This window comes from Phascolarctos cinereus, unplaced genomic scaffold, assembly GCF_003287225.1.
Source record: "Phascolarctos cinereus isolate Bilbo 61053 unplaced genomic scaffold, phaCin_HiC Scaffold_5;HRSCAF=322, whole genome shotgun sequence".
NCBI lineage: Eukaryota > Metazoa > Chordata > Mammalia > Diprotodontia > Phascolarctidae > Phascolarctos > Phascolarctos cinereus.
Genome location: NW_027555958.1, coordinates 109645021 through 109664875, shown reverse-complemented (window position 1 = coordinate 109664875; position 19855 = coordinate 109645021). Strand labels below are relative to the sequence as shown.

Below are 19855 nucleotides of genomic sequence, written 5' to 3'. Positions count from 1 at the left end.
TGTCAGAGCATTCTATAGAAGGAAATAATGGCCCATAAAGGCATTGAAATTGTTCAGTTTTTGCTCAGAAATAGAAACTCATTTCATTGTCTTTTGGGATATGAAGCTGTTGAATGAGTGGCTGCTGTGATCTGAGAAAGAATTGCCCATCTGAGAAAGAAAGATTGTCCATGTGTTGACCATTCTGTTCCCAGCTTAATGGTTTGCTTGTTTAAGAGTAAACCAGGACAACTAGGTGGTGTGGTGGATAGAGCACTGGCCCTGGAGTCAGGAGGACCTGAGTTCAAATGCAACCTCAGACATGTGACACTTACTAGCTGTGTGACCCCGGGCAAGTGCCTTAACCCCAATCGCCTCACCAAAAAATAAAGCAAAAAAAAAAAAAAGAGTAAACCGCTGGTGGCTGGTGCCTTTACTGTTGTTGTTCACTCATTTCAGTCATGCCCTGATTCTTTGTAACCCCTTTTGGAGTGTTCTTGGCAAAGATGCTAGAGTATCTTTTGTCATCTCCTTCATCTCATTTTTGCAGATGAGGGAGCTGAGGCAGACAGGGTTAAGTGACTTGTCCAGGGTCACACAGCTAGTAAATGTCTGAGGCCACATTTGAATTCAGGAAGATGAGTCTTCCTGACTCCAGGCCTGGTGTCCTATCCACTGTGCCACTTAGCTGCCCCTCATACCCTCATTAAAGAGTATTTAACATGTTGGGCTATTAGGTGGACAAAATGCTGATCATTGTTGGACATTAGCAGCTTTCCAGTTATAAATGGGTGATTTCTTTCATCCTTCTCTCCTCCACCCCTTACAAAGTATTGGAAGACAAATTGTATGCTGTAGCTTGTAGGAATCTCTGAAGTTCAGTTTTCTGTGAATTGAATTTCTTTTAAGGGAGGAATACCTGTGCCTCTGGTGACCAGAGGGACTAAAGTTTTGGGCTGGTATGAAATTCCTTTCTTCCCCTCCTAACTTTAATATTGAAGACAGCTATACTTTTTGTTAAGTAGTAGGGAAAGTTTTCTAATCTATGAAAATGAAGTAATTTATTGAAAAGGATCCTTGTTTTATAAAATGAAAAAAGACTCACATTTGTTCACTTAGTATACTGAATCTTCAATCCTGCTAGTTTTGAAAGTCTAGGAAGAGCTTAGGTTTATGAAAGTACTTTTGAATTAAAAAAAAATCCATAGTGGGAACTTTTTTTTCCCTAACTGAATTCATAGATTTTTTTCTTTTTGGGAGACAGTCGGGGTTAAGTGACTTGCCATGGGTCACATAGCTATTAAGTGTTAAGTGTCTGAGGTAAAATTTGAACTCAGGTCCTCCTGACTCCAGGGCCAGTGCTTTGTCAAACACTGCACCACCTAGCTGCCCCTGAAGACATAGATTTTTTAAAATATTAATTTATTTTTAGTTTTCAACATTTACTTCCCTGAGATTTTGAGTTCCAAATTTTCTCTCCCTCCCCCTCCCCCTCCCCTCCCCTCCCCCTCCTGCCCCCACTCCCAAGATGGCATGCAGTCTGATATAGGCTCTACATATACATTCATATTAGATATTTTTTTTTTTTAGGCAATTGGGGTTAAGTGACTTGCCCAGGGTCACACAGCTAGTAAGTGTTAAGTGTTTGGTCTGAGGTCGGATTTTGAACTCAGGTCCTCCTGACTTCAGGGCCAGTGCTCTATCCACTGTGCCACCTAGCTGCCCTGACATATTTTCACATTAGTAATGTAAAGAATTAGAACCAATGGGAGGATCCATGAGAAAGAAGAAACAAGGAAAAAAGAGAGAGCAAATAGTATTCTTAGATCTGTATTCACACTCCATAGTTTTTTTCTTCTGGATGTGGATAGAATTTGAGTTGTCTTAGATCCTGAAGGCATAGATTTCTAAGGTGAGATTTCCTCACCAGTTTATTTTTCATGCGCTGAAAAATAATCTGATATGATTTTGGATTATCTTCTGACCATGTGTTTGTGGCTATAAGATTGACTTAACTTTTTTTTTTTAATGACCTATGTAAATGACTCAACTTCAACTTATTTATTCACAGAAGTGAATTTATTAGTGAATCCAAAGGCTGGTGTTTAAAACTTTTCAAGAAGCGCAATAAATCCTATATTTTATTGTGTTTAGTGCCCTTGATGTGTGTGTGTGTGTGTGTGTGTGTGTGTGTGTGTGTGTGTGTGTGTGTGTGTGTGTGTGTGTGCAGAGGGGCAGGGAGAGAAAGCAGTGGATTCTTCTCATGTTGCTTTGGTGTTGCTCTACATAGAGTCAGGTTTTGTGTTTACTACTTTGGATTGACAGATAAAGGTAAGAGTTGCAAGCTGTGTGTTTGTAGATGATGGAAAGATTGAAGAAAATGTGAACTTAATGGCCAGGGTCTGCTCTGTTGGGCTTAGCTTTATGCAAAAGCTACTGTGCATGGCACACACCAGCAGGAAGATTTGTTTCAGACAGTGATGCTTCATTCTTTCTTTTCTACGTCACCTCCTGTAATTTCAGATGGTTTGTTTTATAAGTCCCTCCCTCTTCCCCACTGGTTTTTTTTTTCTTTCCTGATAAGAGAACTAGGCAGGCAGCCAGTAGCTATTGAGCTATAATAGAGTCAGTGGTATGTACAAAATTTGATTACTGCTGTCAACACCAGATTGAATAAAAAAAAAAGCATGTCCCAGACAGATACTTGTAAAATAAATGGTCTGTTGAATTCAGGAATAGTAGGAATGAGGCCATCATATTCTCTAATGAATGAAGTGGTCTATGGATAGAGGGTGAGTATATGACAAGAAAGAGGAGTTTTAAAAAAATTATGGTGATATTAGGTTACCTTTCAGGAATCTGGCATCTTTTGATAACCAGTTCTCACTTGACATCTGCTTTCTGCACAAACATTAGTGAAGTGTTTGGACTTGTTTCTGAAAAAATTATTTCTTGTTTGCCCCTTAATGTTAAGCTGTGACTTTCATTCGTATTAAATTATACTTTTAAAATTGTTCACCTACCTTCTCTACACAGTGTCAATTTAGAGAAGACTTACTGGGCTATATAGATAACATTTAATGTTGGTGGAGGATGGTATTTACATTAATATGAATGATATTTTCAAAACTTCTTACAGTGGAAAATTCTAGTCACCATCTGTAAACTCAGTGGTCACTTCCATATTCTATTCTGTTGTGCCAAGAAATGTGACAACATTGGATTACACAGTTATTTCATAAAAATAGGCACTTGATTCTTTGAATTAAATATTACAAGTGATAGTGTCTAAACCATTATGGTGAAAGGAAATGATTTGAAAGAGTAAAAAGAAGCTTTCTTGGGGACCGTTTATGGTGAGGGAATCTCTCTGTGTGCTCTCATAGAATTTGATGCATAAGAAAACATCTTACACTTAACATATTTTATTCTTGTCATTTGTATCCTTGCCTTGTCTTTCCTACTAGATTATAAGTGCTTTGAAGGCATCTTGTAACCCCATGGAACTTTGAAGACAGGAGGAGCCCAATGAGCATTTGTTGAATTGAGTTGAAATGAATCTAGGATTCAAAGGAGGAGAGATTTTTCTTTTGAGTTAACAGTATTTGTGTATTTCCTTAAATGTTGTGCTTCCTATAGATTTTTTTGTTCTTTATTGAGTTTTACGATTCATATTTCATTTTGAAATGGTAATATGAGAAATGATAAAGAAGAGGCATTTTAAAAATCATTTTATAATTTCACAGTATCAGACAGAACTAAATGTAGAGATTTCGTGTGGAATCCTATAATTTCTGGGAAAGAGACAATTTTGGTGCCTTTGGACCTGTGTATTATACTTACTTGCATAATCATCTGTCTTCTGAGTTTTTAAATTCTGAAATTGAGGGAGGAATAAATGAGCATCTGGTTCCTGATCTAGATATGTCCTTGACAACTTTCATAATAAATCTTTTAGATTCTTACTCCCATTTAACAAAGAACAGTGACTCACTCAGAATTACATAGCAATCAGTGGTAAAGTTGATTGGACTCTACGCCACTTAATATTTCTTTCTTTAGCAAAAAGAGTGCTCTAATTAAGCCTGCTTATATTTGTCATATAGATGGGCAGGTAAAAAGAGGGAACTGATTTCAGATGATTGGAAAGCAGTATTTACATTTATCATTTAATGCTTTTTTTTTTAAAGGCAGTTGGGGTTAAGTGACTTGCCTAGGGTCACGCTGCTAGTAAGTGTCAAGTGTTTGGTCTGAGGCCGAGTTTGAACTCAGGTCCTCCTGACTTCAGGGCCAGTGCTGTATCCACTGCGCCACCTAGCTGCCACGATTTCTTTAAAACTTTTAAAAAGCATTTTTAGAACTGGACTGGACAAAGGATTAGGTAACTGCTGCAGGCCCACTTTCTTGATGGCACCTCCTCTTAAATTGTTAGGGGTATTGGGAGACTGATAGCCTTGGACCACCAGCCTAGGAGATACTCATAGGTAAAGGATAAAAGATAGATAAATGTGGGGTCAGATTAGCTTTCCCCTCCCCTTCTTCCAGGCAGTGGGAAGTAATTGGACATTCCTTTACTTTAAACCTTTATTTTTATTGACAAAGACGAAATCTATTATAAAACTTCAGGTGTTTAAGTTGTTCCAAAGTAGGGAAGTATTTCATTCCTTTCCTCCCATTGTATTTTCAATCCCACAATTTCCATTGGTTCTTTTGCTTACAAATATCTTCCTAATCCTATGAGGGACATCTCTAGTTGTCCTAATGTAGATCTTGCCAGTGGACCCTGATGGCTCTGGGGGAGAAAGTGAGGCTGATGGCTTTGTACCAGCCTCTCTTAAATCCAATTCACTTGCACATCATGGCATCACCTTACTGTTGTCGTGGTCCTCTTCAACAAAGGACAGCAGAAGGATAAATAAGAGTCTTAACAAGCAAATAGGGGAAGAAGAGAGCATTTGGGGCAGAGAGGATAGGTACAAGGACAAGCATGGAAAACATGGAAGCATATTTGGTGAACTGAGATTATGGAGGGAAATGTTTTATTCTGCTTTTATTCCCCAAGTTCATTTGTATGATAAAAGAAAAAAAGAGTATTTATAGAGAGTAAATACAAAGAGTAATCTAGCTACTTAAAACAGATACTTTCTGCTTACTACCAAATCTTAAGGCCTGTTATTATAAAAGCCATTTGATTTTTTCCCCTTAGTCTCTGTGCTTGTAAAATTAAAAATGGAATTAATTTTTGAAATGTAGTTAATTTATAAAAGATTTTCATGCTCACAGGATAACCCATTTTATGTGAGGAGCTGGGCATAGATTTACCCATTGATAATAATAAAGTATAAATATAAACAATAAAATAAATAATAATATAACAATAGCTAGCATTTATATAGCATTTTAATGTTTATAAAGTGCTTTACAAATATCTCATTTCTCAGCAACCAAAAAAATGTTTGATAGCCACTTAAAAAAAGGAAGTAAAGTTGTAAGTTGTAATTCTTCATTACCAATCTGTTAGCTACATTTTAGATACATGTAATTAGGTAGACAAATTAAAAAAAAATGGAGAACGAAAAAACCTGCCTGAAGAGATGGCTTTAACTGTGATGCGTAACTTCCTGTCTGGTTTGTGAGAAGGGTGGGTTAAGTCTAGTCGGATCCTCTCATGGGAAAAATAAATGTCACACATACAAAAAAAAACCAACCACCAAACCCTTAGCAAAACACAGGACATCCCAGTATGCAATTCGAATGCTGCTTTTGTTATCTGCTTCCTCTGCATCTTTTATGTTCTCTACTTAAACATATCTTAGGTGATGAGTGTGCAGGCAGCTATTGCATTTCGATGGAAAAAGTATAATTTTGCTTTGCTGAATGATTCTGCTACCCAGACTTGTGATCGTTCACCAGGTAAGTGCATGACTGCTGGCCAGTATGGTATTCTATCTACGTAATGCCAGTGATCATTGACTCCCAATCATGTGGCCATTTTTGTAAGCTTAGGAAGCCAATTTTGCATTTCATTACCTTCTAAAGCCACTTCAGGGCTTCATGTTACAGCTTCTGTTATAGGATAAACACCTCAAATGGTCATAGATCAAAGGCTGTAATACAGTTTTCTCTCAGAAAGGGTTCCTAACAGCCGTACAATAAGTCTAAAAAGTCTTCCTATCTTTCCATGTTGATTTACTGTATATAAACTATTTGCTTGCTTTCTCGGTGGGAATAACTTTTCTTATGTCAGAGGAATACAGTAGTGAGTGTTTTGATAATAGACTTTCCCACCCACCACATTTAAATTTCTACTTGATGGCTTAAAAAAAACATTTTCCTTTTCAATCATAGTTTAGTACTGACGAGGGAGAGTACTGGATTTTGGAAATGTGTGTAATGAATAATGCAGCTTTTTTTTTAAATCATTAAAAACTTGTTGAGTTCACTGACAGCCATCCTTTCATGTATGTATGGGTGCTCTTATATTTTTATGTTACCCAAACTTTTTATATCTTGGTGATTTGTAGTACAGTTAATTTATGGAAAAATTGAAAAATATATTTCATTTGCTTTCATGCATTCTAGTCCTTGTAATTAGCTTTGTAAAAGTTAAAATAGAAACTAAGTAGTATGTGTTCAAAACCAGTCATGTAGACTGATGATCTGGAAATGGTAACCTTAGAATTCATAGCAAGTTCTTACTTGTTATTTAGTTTACTGATTATGAAAAATTCTAGGCTTGTTAGGATTGTAGGATTTTCTTTAGAATTTTTTTTGCTAGCTTTTCTTCTTTTGCCTCTTTCTTGAGAATATCTCCAGTTTATCCTGTATATATCTCATTTGTGCATAGTTGTATGCATATAATCTCTACCATTAGATTGAGCTTCTTGAGGGCCCATTTTGTCTTTCTTTGCATCCCTAGAGGTTACCTCACTGCTTAGCACATAGTAGGTGCTTAATATTGTGAATTCTTGCTGATTTGACTTGGCTGGCTGCATGGATTGAAAGAATATAAGTATAGAGATTACATAAGTCTAAACTGAATGTGATTGTACCTTTGTAATTCTTAATACAATTGTACCTTTCTCAGCAAAGTTACTGTAGCTTCTTTTATTCCTCTAAGATCCCCCTGCCTCTCTTTTTCTTTCTCATAGTTTCTGATAGAGAATTAAAGTACTGTTCACAGTTAAGAACCCATGTACCAGGACATCATTCTCCGAACTGTGACCTGTCAGAGTTTTCTGTGTGATTTCTTTTGGTCTTCTCTCTTCCTACTCTCTTCCCATTCCTTCCTTGGGTTCTAATTGTCTCCCTGTTCTTTGTCGCTCCTAGTTTGAAGGGATCAATGTGGTTATTATGGTTGGTTTAATTAAGAAACACAGAGAGAAAAGTAATATATAAAAGCAACTTCTAAGTGTAGGAGTAGCAACACTTTAATGATCTGTCAGGATTTACAGATTCATCTCTCTGAACCTTACTTGATAAATAACTTTAGTGTAGCCTCAGCATCCTCATCTATAAAATGAAGAGTTTCCAGCTAATAAATTCAGATTTCCAAGCTGGTTCCTGCCACCATGTCCTTGACTCTGCTCTTTCTCGTGATTCTCAGCAGAGACATGGGATTGCTGCTGACAGTGTGCCTCTTCCTTTCTTCTTTTGCCTGAGGCTGTTGAGAGTGACCAAGTTCTTCTTTCCTTTAAAGGAAATGAAAAGTAGGTCTTTCTTAGAAAAAATTTTGGACCATACACCAGCTGTAAAAAGTTTGAAGAATACAAAGGGTGCTATTTTATTAAAAAGAAAAAGGCCAAGGAGAATGCAAATGCTTTTAGAGGTGACTTTGGTTAAACAGTACAGCAGGTCAAGCATATGATTTTTTTAAAAGCCAAATATTTACCTATATAAGCAGGATAAAACTTTATGTTTAGGGGAGAGGAGAAACTTATTACCTGTTGGAAATAAGAATGCCGTGAAGGAAGTTAGCTATATATTCAGTAAGCTTTGTCTGAATGTAGTTTCCTTTTCTCATTTCCTCTAAAGGAAGTGGCTCATTTATTTAGCATTGTCAATGTTTGAGGCTATTCACCAAGAGCTCCTTCTTTTCCCCTCCTTTCCTCACACCCATCTGAAATCATCCCTCTCTTCTCTGGAGAAGACCCTTCTCCATACTAAAGCCAAACCTTCTTTTCTCTTCTTCTTGCTTTTTTTTTTTTTGGGTGAGGCAGTTGGGGTTAAGTGACTTGCCCAGGGTCACACAGCTGGTAAGTATCAAGTCTCTGATCTGAGACTGAATTTGAACTCAGGTCCTTCTGACTTCAGGGCTGGTGCTCTATCTACTTGGCCACTTATCTGCCCCCAACCCTTCTTTTCTTCTCTGAGTATAGCACTCCATTATCATCTCTACTTTTCTGTCTAAGATAAAAATCATTTCTGGTGCCTTGCTTGCTGTAAACAAACATGTCTAAGACTTCCCTTATCCTCAAAAAATCCTCACTAGATCCCCCCATGATTGCCAGCTATTATCCTATATATCTTTTTTCCTCTTCTCATCTAAACTCCTTGTAAAAAAGCCATCTGTCTTAGGTGTCTCTGCTTCTCATCTCATACCCAATATGTACAAAGTAATTTTTAGAGGGAGGACTCAGGTATAATATGAAGGACTATATGTTCATAGTAGATCCAGGTTTTCAGAGAGGGCACGATGAAATAATAGGGGTGAATGGGACAGGGGAATACAGGCAGGATAATGTCTGACATAGATGAGTATGAAGAGGTGGGAAATAGTGGTGTTAGGGGTGGGCCTGAATCAGGCGGGCATTCTTAGGTCATTTAACAGTTAATTAAAAAAAAGTTTACTTAGCTATAGCATAAAAAGATATTTAATAAGAGTACTTTAATATTTAGCATGGGTATGCCTCTACATAATAATAACAGCAGCAGCAGTAATTAACATTTATAGTGCTAAGTGCTTTATAAATATTATCTCATTTGATTCTCACAACAACCATGAAAGGTAGATGTTATTCTTATCCCTATTTTGCAGTGAAGAAACTGAGGCAGATAGAGGTCAAGTGACTTGCCCAGGGTCACACAGCTAATAAGTATCTCAAGGCCAGATATGAACTCAGTTTTCTTGACTGCAGTCCCATCATTCTATCCACTGAATCACATAGCTGCCTGATACTAATTTAGTCAATAGTCAACAGTTAGTAAATGCTTATTAAATACCTCATATTTGCTAGGCACTGTGCTAAATATTGGTAGTACAAATATGAAAAGAACAGTTACTGCCCTCAAGTATCTTACTTACTGTCTAACTGGGGGAAGAGAATATGCAAAAGAAAGCTGAAAAGGGTAGGGAAGATAGCCAAACAGGGCTTGATGGAGAAGTCAGAGAAGCCTAAAATGAATGTAGCCATGGGAAATATCTTAGAGAACTAGGTCGAAGTTAATGATACCAGGGCAGTATGGGTCCTGCCTGATCTTTACAGAAAGTTTTTTCTGGAATCCTGAAGCAAAACTAGATTTTACGAAAGCCTTGTCCTTGATTACTACCCAGGGTCACTGTCAGGATGGGTCATTGGAATAAGATTTTTGTGTGTGTACTGTGGTTCTTACTGTCAAAATAGGAACCATTTTCCAGGGCCATTATTCTTCATTTCTGCTTTGATGTTAACTCCACACTCCTCTATTCTATTTAACATTTGTATGGTCAGTTTGTGTAATTAATTATACATAATGTATAAAATAATTTTTTTCTTCAAAAACTTTTCAAGCTTTATCTGATTAGAGTTCCACTTCCTTTCATTTTCTTAACATTTTGTCCATGTCTATTTACAATTGAATTGGCAGAGAAATAGCTTGGAAATAATTCTTATCCTTCTTCCTCCCATCGTATATGTTTGTGTGTGTGTGTGTGTGTGTGTGTGTGTGTGTGTGTGTGTGTGCATGCGCGTGTGCAATAATTATAAAGTAGCAAGTCTGGTTTAGAAAATTATAAATACCATACACGGTCCTTGATTTATACATACCTAACATTAAAAAAAACCACTAATTATAATGTATATGCCTTTTCTTTTTGTTGGGGACTTGAGATGTGGGCAGTCTTTCAGATTTGCAAAACAGCCCCCCTGCCCCATCATTTGAAAACTTTATTAGTATTTACTCTTTATTTTTGTGGGTTTATACAAAATTCTGTCATTATAGAATGTAAGGGAAAGTGAATGGGATTGAAATGAAAAGGAAAGGCAACCTCAAAGTTTAGTGAAGGTTTAGCTGCTGCTTCTTTAAGGATATGATGCTTATTGGTGCCTGAGAGGTTATTTCAGATGGGATGAGTGGAATTAAGGATAGAAAAAATTTAAAATTAAAAGAAGGATTAATTAAAAGAAGGATTTAATGAACTGGGAGTGTGGGATGGCAAGTTGGCTGGAGTTCAGGGGCTTGAAAGGAGTAAGATTGAAGAGTGGAGAGGTACTATCTTGATGGTTGATAAAAGCAGATAAAAATTACATTTAATAGTGCAGTGGTTCTCAAATCTTTTGATCTCAGACTTCCATTACACCTTAAAAATTACTGAGGACCCCCCAAAAGCTTTTGTTTATGTGCGCTATACATAACATTTTTTTACCGTATTACAAATTAAAGTGTTTTGGTACTATTATTATTAAAATAGTTTTTACTTTGCAGATACTCTGAAATGTTCTCAGAGATACCAAAAGGTTCCTGGACCACACTTTGAGAACCACTAGTATGGCAGCTAGGGCTTTAGACTTAGAGAACAGGAAGATCTGGATTCAAATGATGCCTGAGATACTTACTAGTTGTACGACCTTATTAACTCTGTAACTTGATTTCCTTGTCTGTTAAATTGGGGCGTTGGCCTTGATGACCTCTAAGGCCCTTGCAACTCTAAATCTCTGATCCTGTTATCCTATAAGGAATCAGAAATCAATTGTTACCCTGCTACTTAATTTCTCTCCAAAGAAATTAAAGTTGCAACTTAATATGTCTCCCTCTCTTACTTCCTTTTAACCTTCATTGGAAGTGCATAACAAGCTTTGACGTATTCAGTGCTGGATTAGGTTCATGCTTTCACTTGAATTCTCTGACCCTGTGGTAGGGCACCAGGTGCTTCCTATCCTCACCACTTTCAAGTACGGGATCTGGCTCAAGTACAGTTCAAGTGACGCTGCGTCCTTTTGGATTTGCTCTGAATGGAATCATCTTACAAAACTACCTAAGTGATTTGAATAGCTAACAATAATAATAGCTACTTGTTCATATGAGCAATTTAAGGTTTGCAGAAAGCCACTTTTCTCTCATTTTATCCTCACAAGAGGTGAGTACTATTTTTTCCTTCATTTTACAGTTGAGGAGTCTGAGGCAGAACAAAGGTCGAGTGACTTTTAAGAGTCACATAGTTAAGTGTCTGAGACTGGATTTGAACTTAGATCTTCCTGACTCCACACCCAGCACTCTATCCACTTGGCTGCCTAGCTGCTGGTAGAGTTCACTGCACGTTTTAACTTGATTACTGGAAGTTTTCTTGTAATGAAAGAGAAGATGAATCAGATCTCAGTGCTTTGTGATGTGCTAAAAGAACATGAACCTTCCCCCATCTCCCCCACCAGAAATCTGTATAAAACAAAGGGGCAGCTAGGTGGCACAGTGGATAGAACTCTGGGTCTGTAGTCAGGGAGACACATCTTCCTGAGTTCAAACCTGGCCTCAGATACTTACTAGCTCTGTGACCGGGTCAAGTCACTTAACCCTGTTGGCCTCAGTTTCCTTATCTGTAAAATGAGCTGGGGAAGGAAATGGCAGAGCACTCTAGTGCCTTTCCCAAGAAACCCCAAATGGGCTCATGAAGAGTCAGACATGACTGAACGACATAGAAGATGTTAGAAATGTGACTTGAGGTTTCTGCGTAAGTGAAGAATAATGGAGTAGTTATCCGGAGATCGCTGCAGACTTGATTTTTGTGGTGTACTTATCAAATTAAATTATTTAATTCTTATATAATCTTAGACACAGAACTATGAATTTTAGATAATCAGTATTTTAAAATATGGCTCTAACTAAATGTTGGGATTTATGTATAAATGTATTACTCCTCAGAGTTTTCAGTGGGTTAATTTTTGTCTTATCATGTAATTCTTATTTCTTTCTGGAGTTTGGGGAGACTATTTTGATGAATTCTTTTGAAATGGATCATAAATTGCATTTCAGTTTTGCTGTGTTGCAAGCTGAGACTCCTGGGACTGTGTTGAGATTTGGATTATTCAGAACTCCCGACAGTATTTTTTTTTAAGTCATTTACCTACAATTTGCCTAGAGATGGGAGCTCTTAGTGTTTTGGGGCAAAAGTCTGTGTCAGTGAAGAGTCAGGTCATTGCCTGAAACTGAGCAGGTGCTTTTTTGGAGGCAAGGAATATTGAGGGAAAGAAGGGAAAGCCAGAGGCAGAGGGCCGACTTATTCCCATGAGAGAGATGGAGGAAGCGATACTGGGGAACTGGAGCCAAAGAGTCAAACAGAGTCTGGGAACAGCTTTGATTATTTCAGGCAACATTTGTATACTGGGAGGTTGAGAGGGTGGCGCTGTTCTCTTGCAGGGCCCCTATGAAAGGTATTTGAGAGCGACTTCTAAGGATTTGGAATCAGAAGGCTGGGTTCAAATGTTGACTCTGCTACTGTGTATCTGTGTGAGATGGGGCAAACCCTTTCAGCCTCTGTTTTTGTATCTGTAAAAGGAGGGGGTGAACTAGGTGGATTTCTAAAGTTCCTACCCTTAGTACCAGTCATACAATCTGGTGATCCTTCTTTGTTTCTAGAACGTAGTAGTTATTAAGGCAGTTTAAAAAGAAGTAAGTACATTTTTGAGAGGCTGAGATAATTTCCTTTGGATGAAAACTCATTATGTTTATAAAAAACCTCATGGCAGCGGATTGGTTGTACAGTTGGTTAGTTTTAGCCTCAGACTTGGGTTTGTTGAACAGTGTGATTTTTCACATCAAATTATTAAGCCCATGATTCTGTGCAGAGCCCATTTAGTTTCGTTGCCAGTAACTGGCAGGAAGCATAGTGTTATTTAGGATAAAAAAATAGCTTGCTGTTGCTGGGAGTATATCTTTGCGGCAAGATGCCGACATGTTTGGCTGGCTTTGGAGTTCATTTTCATTGTTCACTTGTAGTCATCAAGTAAAGCAAGCAGAGGCAAAAGTTACATTAGCCTTTCATGTCCTTTGTTGTGTGGCATTTGTACTGTTTCTTTGGTTATGTTCATAGAAACCTCTCCCCATCCTGCTTTGTGTTAAAAGATTGGAATTCCCTTTGAACCCAAGTGATCTTAGATAAGTCATTTACCTTCCTTCCTCATCCATCCATCCATCCTGTCATCCATCTAGAGTACCAGATTTCCTCTGAGGTCCTGTAATCTTGTCATTTTATTTTTCTCTTTCCCCTTACCCCATGTCTTTCTATGTTGTTGAACCGGTATCTGGTGCCTAAATTGCTTTGGGGTTGTAAATTAGACATCTGTATGTACTTCCCATTCACTTATCTTTGGGCTTAGAGAAAGAAGGGATCCTAGTGGTCGTCTACTCCAACCCCTCCCCCCCTTATTTTAATGATGAGAAAACTGCTAAGTCTTAGAGAGGTGGAGTGACTTGCCTATGGTTACACAGCAAATAGCAGAGCAGGAATTTGAACCTAGGTCCTTTACCTCCATGTCTGGTCCTCTTTCGGCTATTCCATGCTGTTTCCATAGTGCGTACTAGCAAAATTCTTAGAATCTTGTTCCCTTTCAGCTATAAGCCCATGAAACTGTGATTTCATCAGAATAGAGAGTTCCTAGTATATACTCTCCCTGCCTTTTTCCTTTCCTCTCTCTCCATATCAGCTATTCGTAGTCTTAAAAAAGTGGCCACTAAGAGATTAAGTGACTTTCCTATGGTCACACAGCTGGTGAGTAAGGGTCAGAGTGGGAATTGAACCCCAGGCTTCTTGACTCTGAGCCTGGCACTCTACCCCCTACTCCTGTGTTGCCTCTTAATATTTTATTATGCCTAGCTTTTACTTGCAACATTTATTTCCATCTCTTCTAATTAAAACTTTTGATTTGCACAAATCGCACTACTATTTAAATTATGCAAATAAAAATTAAAATTTTGTTTAGAGGAACGAAAGGCGCTCCTATTTCTGTTTGTGGGGTGGAAAAGTAAAGAGAAAATCAGTAGCATTGCCTGGAGTATCTAAATTATATACAAAATATCTTAATTAAGTAGCTATTTTCCTGATTGGAAGCTCCAGTTGTGAAAAGTAAAGAGGATAGGTTTTTAACAGCATTAAGTATGAGAATAAAGGGGAACAATGTGAAAAGGGCCTATTTAAGTCTAGGGTTAGATCAAAAAGAGGATGGGAATCAATCAGGTTCCCATTCCAGTAACAGGGAAGTACTCATCATCAAGTGATTTGTTTTGAGGCCAGGACTAAATGCAGTTGATAACTCAGATTTAAGGGGTGGTGGTTGTTATTGTGTCTGACTCTTCATGACTCTGTTTACATTTTTCTTGGCAAAGATGCAAGATATTGGAATGGTTTCCCATTTCCTTCTTCAGCTCATTTTACAGATGACGAAACTGAGGCAAACAGGATTAAGTGACTGCCCAGGGTCACACAACTAGAAAGTATTTGAGGTTGGATTTGAACTCAGGAAGATGAGTCTTCTTGACTCAAGGCCTGACACTCGATCCACTTTAGCACCTTGCTGCCCTAATTTAAAGGATTGCTAATGCCAACTTGTAAAGAGGTCTTCAGTGGTGTATCCAGGGAACTATGTTAGGCCCTGTATGGTTTTAACATTTTCATCAGTGATTTGAATGAAAGCATGTCCATCAAATTTACATAATGATGAAAGTGTAGACACAGGCACTAAAAAAAGATGACATTCTTGGGCCTTTTACTGTAGGGGCAAACACCATTACTTTCTTGAATAGCTGGCAAAGACAGGACTTGAATGTCCTTGGTAATCATAGTAATTACCCTGAGTTGTCAAATAGAGGTTAGATTATCTTCAGTGGATTTGGAGTTGGCCTCATGGTAGGAAGACTTGAGTTAAAGTCCCATTTTTTTTTAAGGCAATTGAGGTTAAGTGACTTGCCCAAGTAAGTGTTTGGGTCTGAGGTCGGATTTGAACTCAGGTCCTCCTGACTCCAAGGCCAGACAGAGCTCTATTCACTGTGCCATTTATCTGCCCCTTAAAGTCCCATTTTTGCCCCATACTGTTTGTGTGACCTTAGGCAGTTCACTTAAGCTCTCAAGTGCCCAAGGCAACTTTTTATGAGAAAAGTGCTCCTCTGAATTAGAGTTCCTCACCCAAAATTCTCTTCACTGATGAAACTACAAGTCCTTTTTTTTTAAAAAAAATGCTATTTAAGAAGGCAAGGAAGGTGTGTAATATATTTTAGCAAGATTTCAATCAAAAATGTCTTATTCAAGTTTTGTTGTTTGAGGTAAACCACTTATTTGATAAGGTGTGACTTATGTGGACTTCACCATTTCTTAGTGATGCTGATATGTGTGTGCACGCACAGGTGCTCACATACATGTGATGTTGAATAACTCCCTAGTGAGAACAAATTTCATTTGCAGGATTTGCTGTTCATGAAACAGGAAGAGATTCTTTTCCCCCCGGGATGAGGGGAGCAGTGGGCAGATGGAGAGAATTAAGTACAAACCTATATAATGAGTTTCAAGATATAATTTTCTTTAAGAAATGAAAATGCTTAGAAAAAAATCTTGCGAACTCTTTGAGTATTAATAAACTAGATGTTTTTGTTTTAACATCTTATTGGTTTTATTTGTCAGTATCTTTGATCTTAATTTTACTGGTGAAGGGAGACCTAGTATTAATAATAATAACGGTATCACTGCTTTTAAATAAATTCATTTTAAAGCAGGATCTATGCATTTCTATTTTTTAAAGTACTATTTGATTTACAAAAAAAATTAAGTTTAGGAGACAGTCAGGAAGACAGCTATTATTAAAATGAAAATGCAATAATTTTACAGGTGTCCTAGGACAGGAAGAGAATATAGAAGTTATCTGAAGAAGTGAAGCTCATCTGCAGTGTGCCTAACAATGGATTGTCCTATCTTTACTTGCTCACCTATAGTTACAGGAAAATTGTTAATCTTCTAGTTCCGTTTTTGGACATCTCTCTCTAATTTTTAGGATATTTTCCCTCATATGGAGTTGAAACCCATTTCCCCATAATATTCATCCATGGGCTTAGTATTGTGCTTTAGGCCCAAGGAGAAGAAGACTTAATTCCTTTTCCAGGGATCAGAAATTCAAAGATTTGAAGACCAGCCAAATGACTTCATCTAAGTTCCTTGAGCACAGAAACTGTTCTATTGAAATATTTGTATTCATTTAAAAAAAGTTTTATTAATTACTTTTTTAAAACATCATAGACATTTCTAGATACACACACGCCTTCTCATCACTCCTTAGAAATATGAATCTACTCCTGTAACAAATAGAAACTGTTAAGCAAAAACAATTGATGCAGAGTCCTACCTCTGACATTGTATGCAACATTTCTATTGAGGTAAACAGTCTCCTCTTTCTTAGTCAGTAGAAAGGAGGGATGTCTCCTTGTATGATTGCTGTCACCAAGATTATTACAGTTATTCAGGTTTTGACTTTATTTTTTAAAAATTTTCCATTCAAAATTATTTTTTTAACATTCTTAAAAAAATTTTTTTGAGTTCCAAATTCTCTCCCTCCCTCTAGCCCTTTCCCCTCCCACTGAGATGGCAAGCAATATGGTACTAATAATACATGTGAAATCAAGACATTTCCGTGTTAGCCATGTTGTCCCCCCCCAAAAAAAAAACAAAACGAGAAAAATAAAATGAGAAAATTATACTTCAGTTTGCAATTAGTTCTTTCATTCTGGAGATGAATTATATTTTTCATCATGAGTCTTTAGGAATTATCTTGGATCATTGTATTGATCATAGCTAAGTTTTTCACAGTTGATCATCATTATAATACTGTTAGTGTGTATAATGATCTCCTGGTTATGCTCACTTCACTTTTCATCAGTTCATGTAGATTTTCCCAAGTTTTTCTGAAATCATCCTGCTTGCTCTCTCTCTCTCTCTCTCTCTCTCTCTCTCTCTCTCTCTCTCTCTCTCTCTCTCTCTCTCTCTCTCTTTCTCTTTCTCTTTCTTTCTTGTGAGGCAGTTGGGGTTAAGTGACTTGCTCCAGGTCATACAGCTACTAAGTCAAGCATCTAAGGCCAGATTTGAACTCAAGTCCTTCTGACTCCAAGGCCGGAGATCAATCCAGTATGCCACTGAGCTGCCCCCTGCTCATTCTTGCTTATAGAACAATAGTATTCCATCATAATCGTATACCACAACTTGTTCAGCTATTCCCCAATTGATGGGCATCTCTTCAATTTCCAATTCTTTGCTATTACAAAAAGAGCGGCTATAAATATTTTTGTACATACAGATCCTTTTCCTTTTTCTTTGATTTCTTTGGAATATAGACCTAATCATGCTATTGTTGTTTTTGCCATTATTTTAGAGTTATGAAAACATTTTTTGTAGCTAATTGAATAGACTTGGATCAGAATGGGGCTCTTGTCATGTATCACAGGTTTTAGAGCATGAAGGAACCATTGAGATGTGTAATCTAATTCCTTAATTTTATAGACGAAGAAAATGAAGCACTTAGATGTGAAGGGGCTTGACCATGGTCTCATAGCTAAGTAGGTTTCAAGACCTAATTTTGACTTCAAATCCAGTATACTCTATTTAACATGGGAAAGAATCCAGGGAGAACTGTTTGTATTAGGCATAAGAGTAGGAACAGGGAGCTCCCAGGTGAGGATGTTTCTTCTACCAATGAAAGTTATCATCTTCTTTGTGCCTTATAGTCTTAGAAATTTGCTGAGCACATTGAAAGGTTAAGTGATTTGCCCAGGGATTACACACCTAATTTTAGTCAGAAGGAAGACTTGAAAAACCTAGGGCTTCCTGGTTTCTAGCTGAGCTCTCTATCCATTACACCACACCATCTCAAATTTGCACCAACTGACTGTTTTTTTTTTTTTGGCTAGACAGTGGAGTTAAGTGGCTTGCCCAGGATCACACAGCTAGGAAATGTCAAGTATCTGAGGTTGGATTTGAACTCAGGTGCTTCTGACTTCAGGGCCAGAGCTGTATCCAGTGAACCACCTAGCTGCCCCATTACCAATATCTTTTTGCAATAATATTAGTTCATTATGGCCACATCCCATTATGACGGGCTCCCAACATCTTCCCCATCCTTCACACACCCTGCTTTCCCTTAGCTTAAGAGTTCTTGCCTTAGGAGTTTCCACTTCATCTAAGCTCCTTGGAGCAAACTGTCCTCATAATATGTGTTTATCAAAGCAGTTAATGACATTGGGTGGGTCATGGATGTATATTTTAAGCTAACAACCTAAAATTTTTCAGAGGGTGCACTTTTTTCTTCTTTGACCTCTTTTATTTTAAAAGATTTTTATTGATATCTTTTATCTTTATCTCACTTAGATTTACCCTTGTATTCCCCTTCCCCCTCCCAGAGAACTATATGGGAGTCCCTCTTCTTACTTCTACAAAGGAGTAGAAGGAGGTGTCCTCTTATATCTCTGCTTTGGGGCCAGGCTTGATCTGAGTGATTTTGCAGCATACATTTTCAGTTGCTTTATGGTTGTATTCTCCATTACATTGTTGTAGTTTTTATGTATATTGTTTTCTTGCCTCAGATTACTTAACTTTCCTCAGTTCTTTGTAGTCTTTACATGCTTTTCTCTATTCATGGTTTGTTATAGTATAGTATTGTTCCATAACATTCACGTACTGTTTGTTTAGCCTTTACCCAATTGATGGGCATCTACTTTGTTACTAGTTTTGTGTTGCCACAGAAAGTGCTGCTACAAATATCTGATCCTTTCTGTCAGTGACCTGTCAGTGGAATCCCATAGTCAAAGAATATGGACGTTTTGGCTACTTTATTTGCATGATTCCGACTTGGTTTCTAGAATAGCTTTAGTAATTCATAGCTTTAGCAGCAGTGTCTTAATGTGCCTGCCTTCTCACAGTCCCTCCAGCACTGACTATCCTTATCTTAGTTAAATTAATGACATTTTAGATAAAATTGTAGTAGGTGACAGTCCCTGAGATTCTAGAGGATCAGAGAGTAAACCAGAAGGGTTAATATTTTTTTAGAATCAAGTTTTCTTATTCTGAATTTAACGAACTGCAAAATGTTTCCACATCCAAAGTAAAACATAAAAAGAGGACTATATGTGAAAACATGAGTCTATTACACATAGCTTGCTTTTCTAAAAAAAATGTGTAAGTCCAACATGCTACTTATAAAGCTGTCCTGCTTGTCTGTATTTCTTTCTGAACTTGTTTTCTTCTGTGAATTTGAAAAGATGCTTCATTGATTCTCTTTTTTTTCTTTTCTTTTTATTGGGTACAACCTCATCACCAGCATCTTTCACCTCTCCAAATCTTGCCCTCCCCCTAACAAAACAGAAAAGTACAATTATTGTAACAGTAAGCATACTCAAGCAAAAGAAATCCACAGATTTGCCATTTCCAAAGACGTATGCCAATTCTGTACCAGGAGTCCATCCCCCTATCTGTCAGAAGATGGGTACCATACTACTTCATCAGTCCAATGGTCATTGCATTGTTCATAGTTAAGTCTTTCACAGTGGTTTAAGAAAAAAAATATATTAATAACTCACATTTATGTAGTGCTTTAAGGTTTGCAAAACACTTTATATAAACTGTTCCACCTCTAATACTTGTGTTAACTTAAAACAA

General features: G+C 37.4%; 1 protein-coding gene across 1 annotated transcript in view; it reads left to right on the top strand.

Moving 5' to 3' along the window:
- The first annotated feature begins 5773 nt into the window (after positions 1–5773).
- Positions 5774–19855, top strand: part of UTRN (utrophin) — a 526271-nt gene continuing 512189 nt past the window's right edge. Inside the window, 1 exon segment of the mRNA XM_020972489.2 lies at positions 5774–5892. Coding sequence (XP_020828148.1) covers positions 5799–5892 — 94 coding nt within the window. The 5' untranslated portion in view covers positions 5774–5798.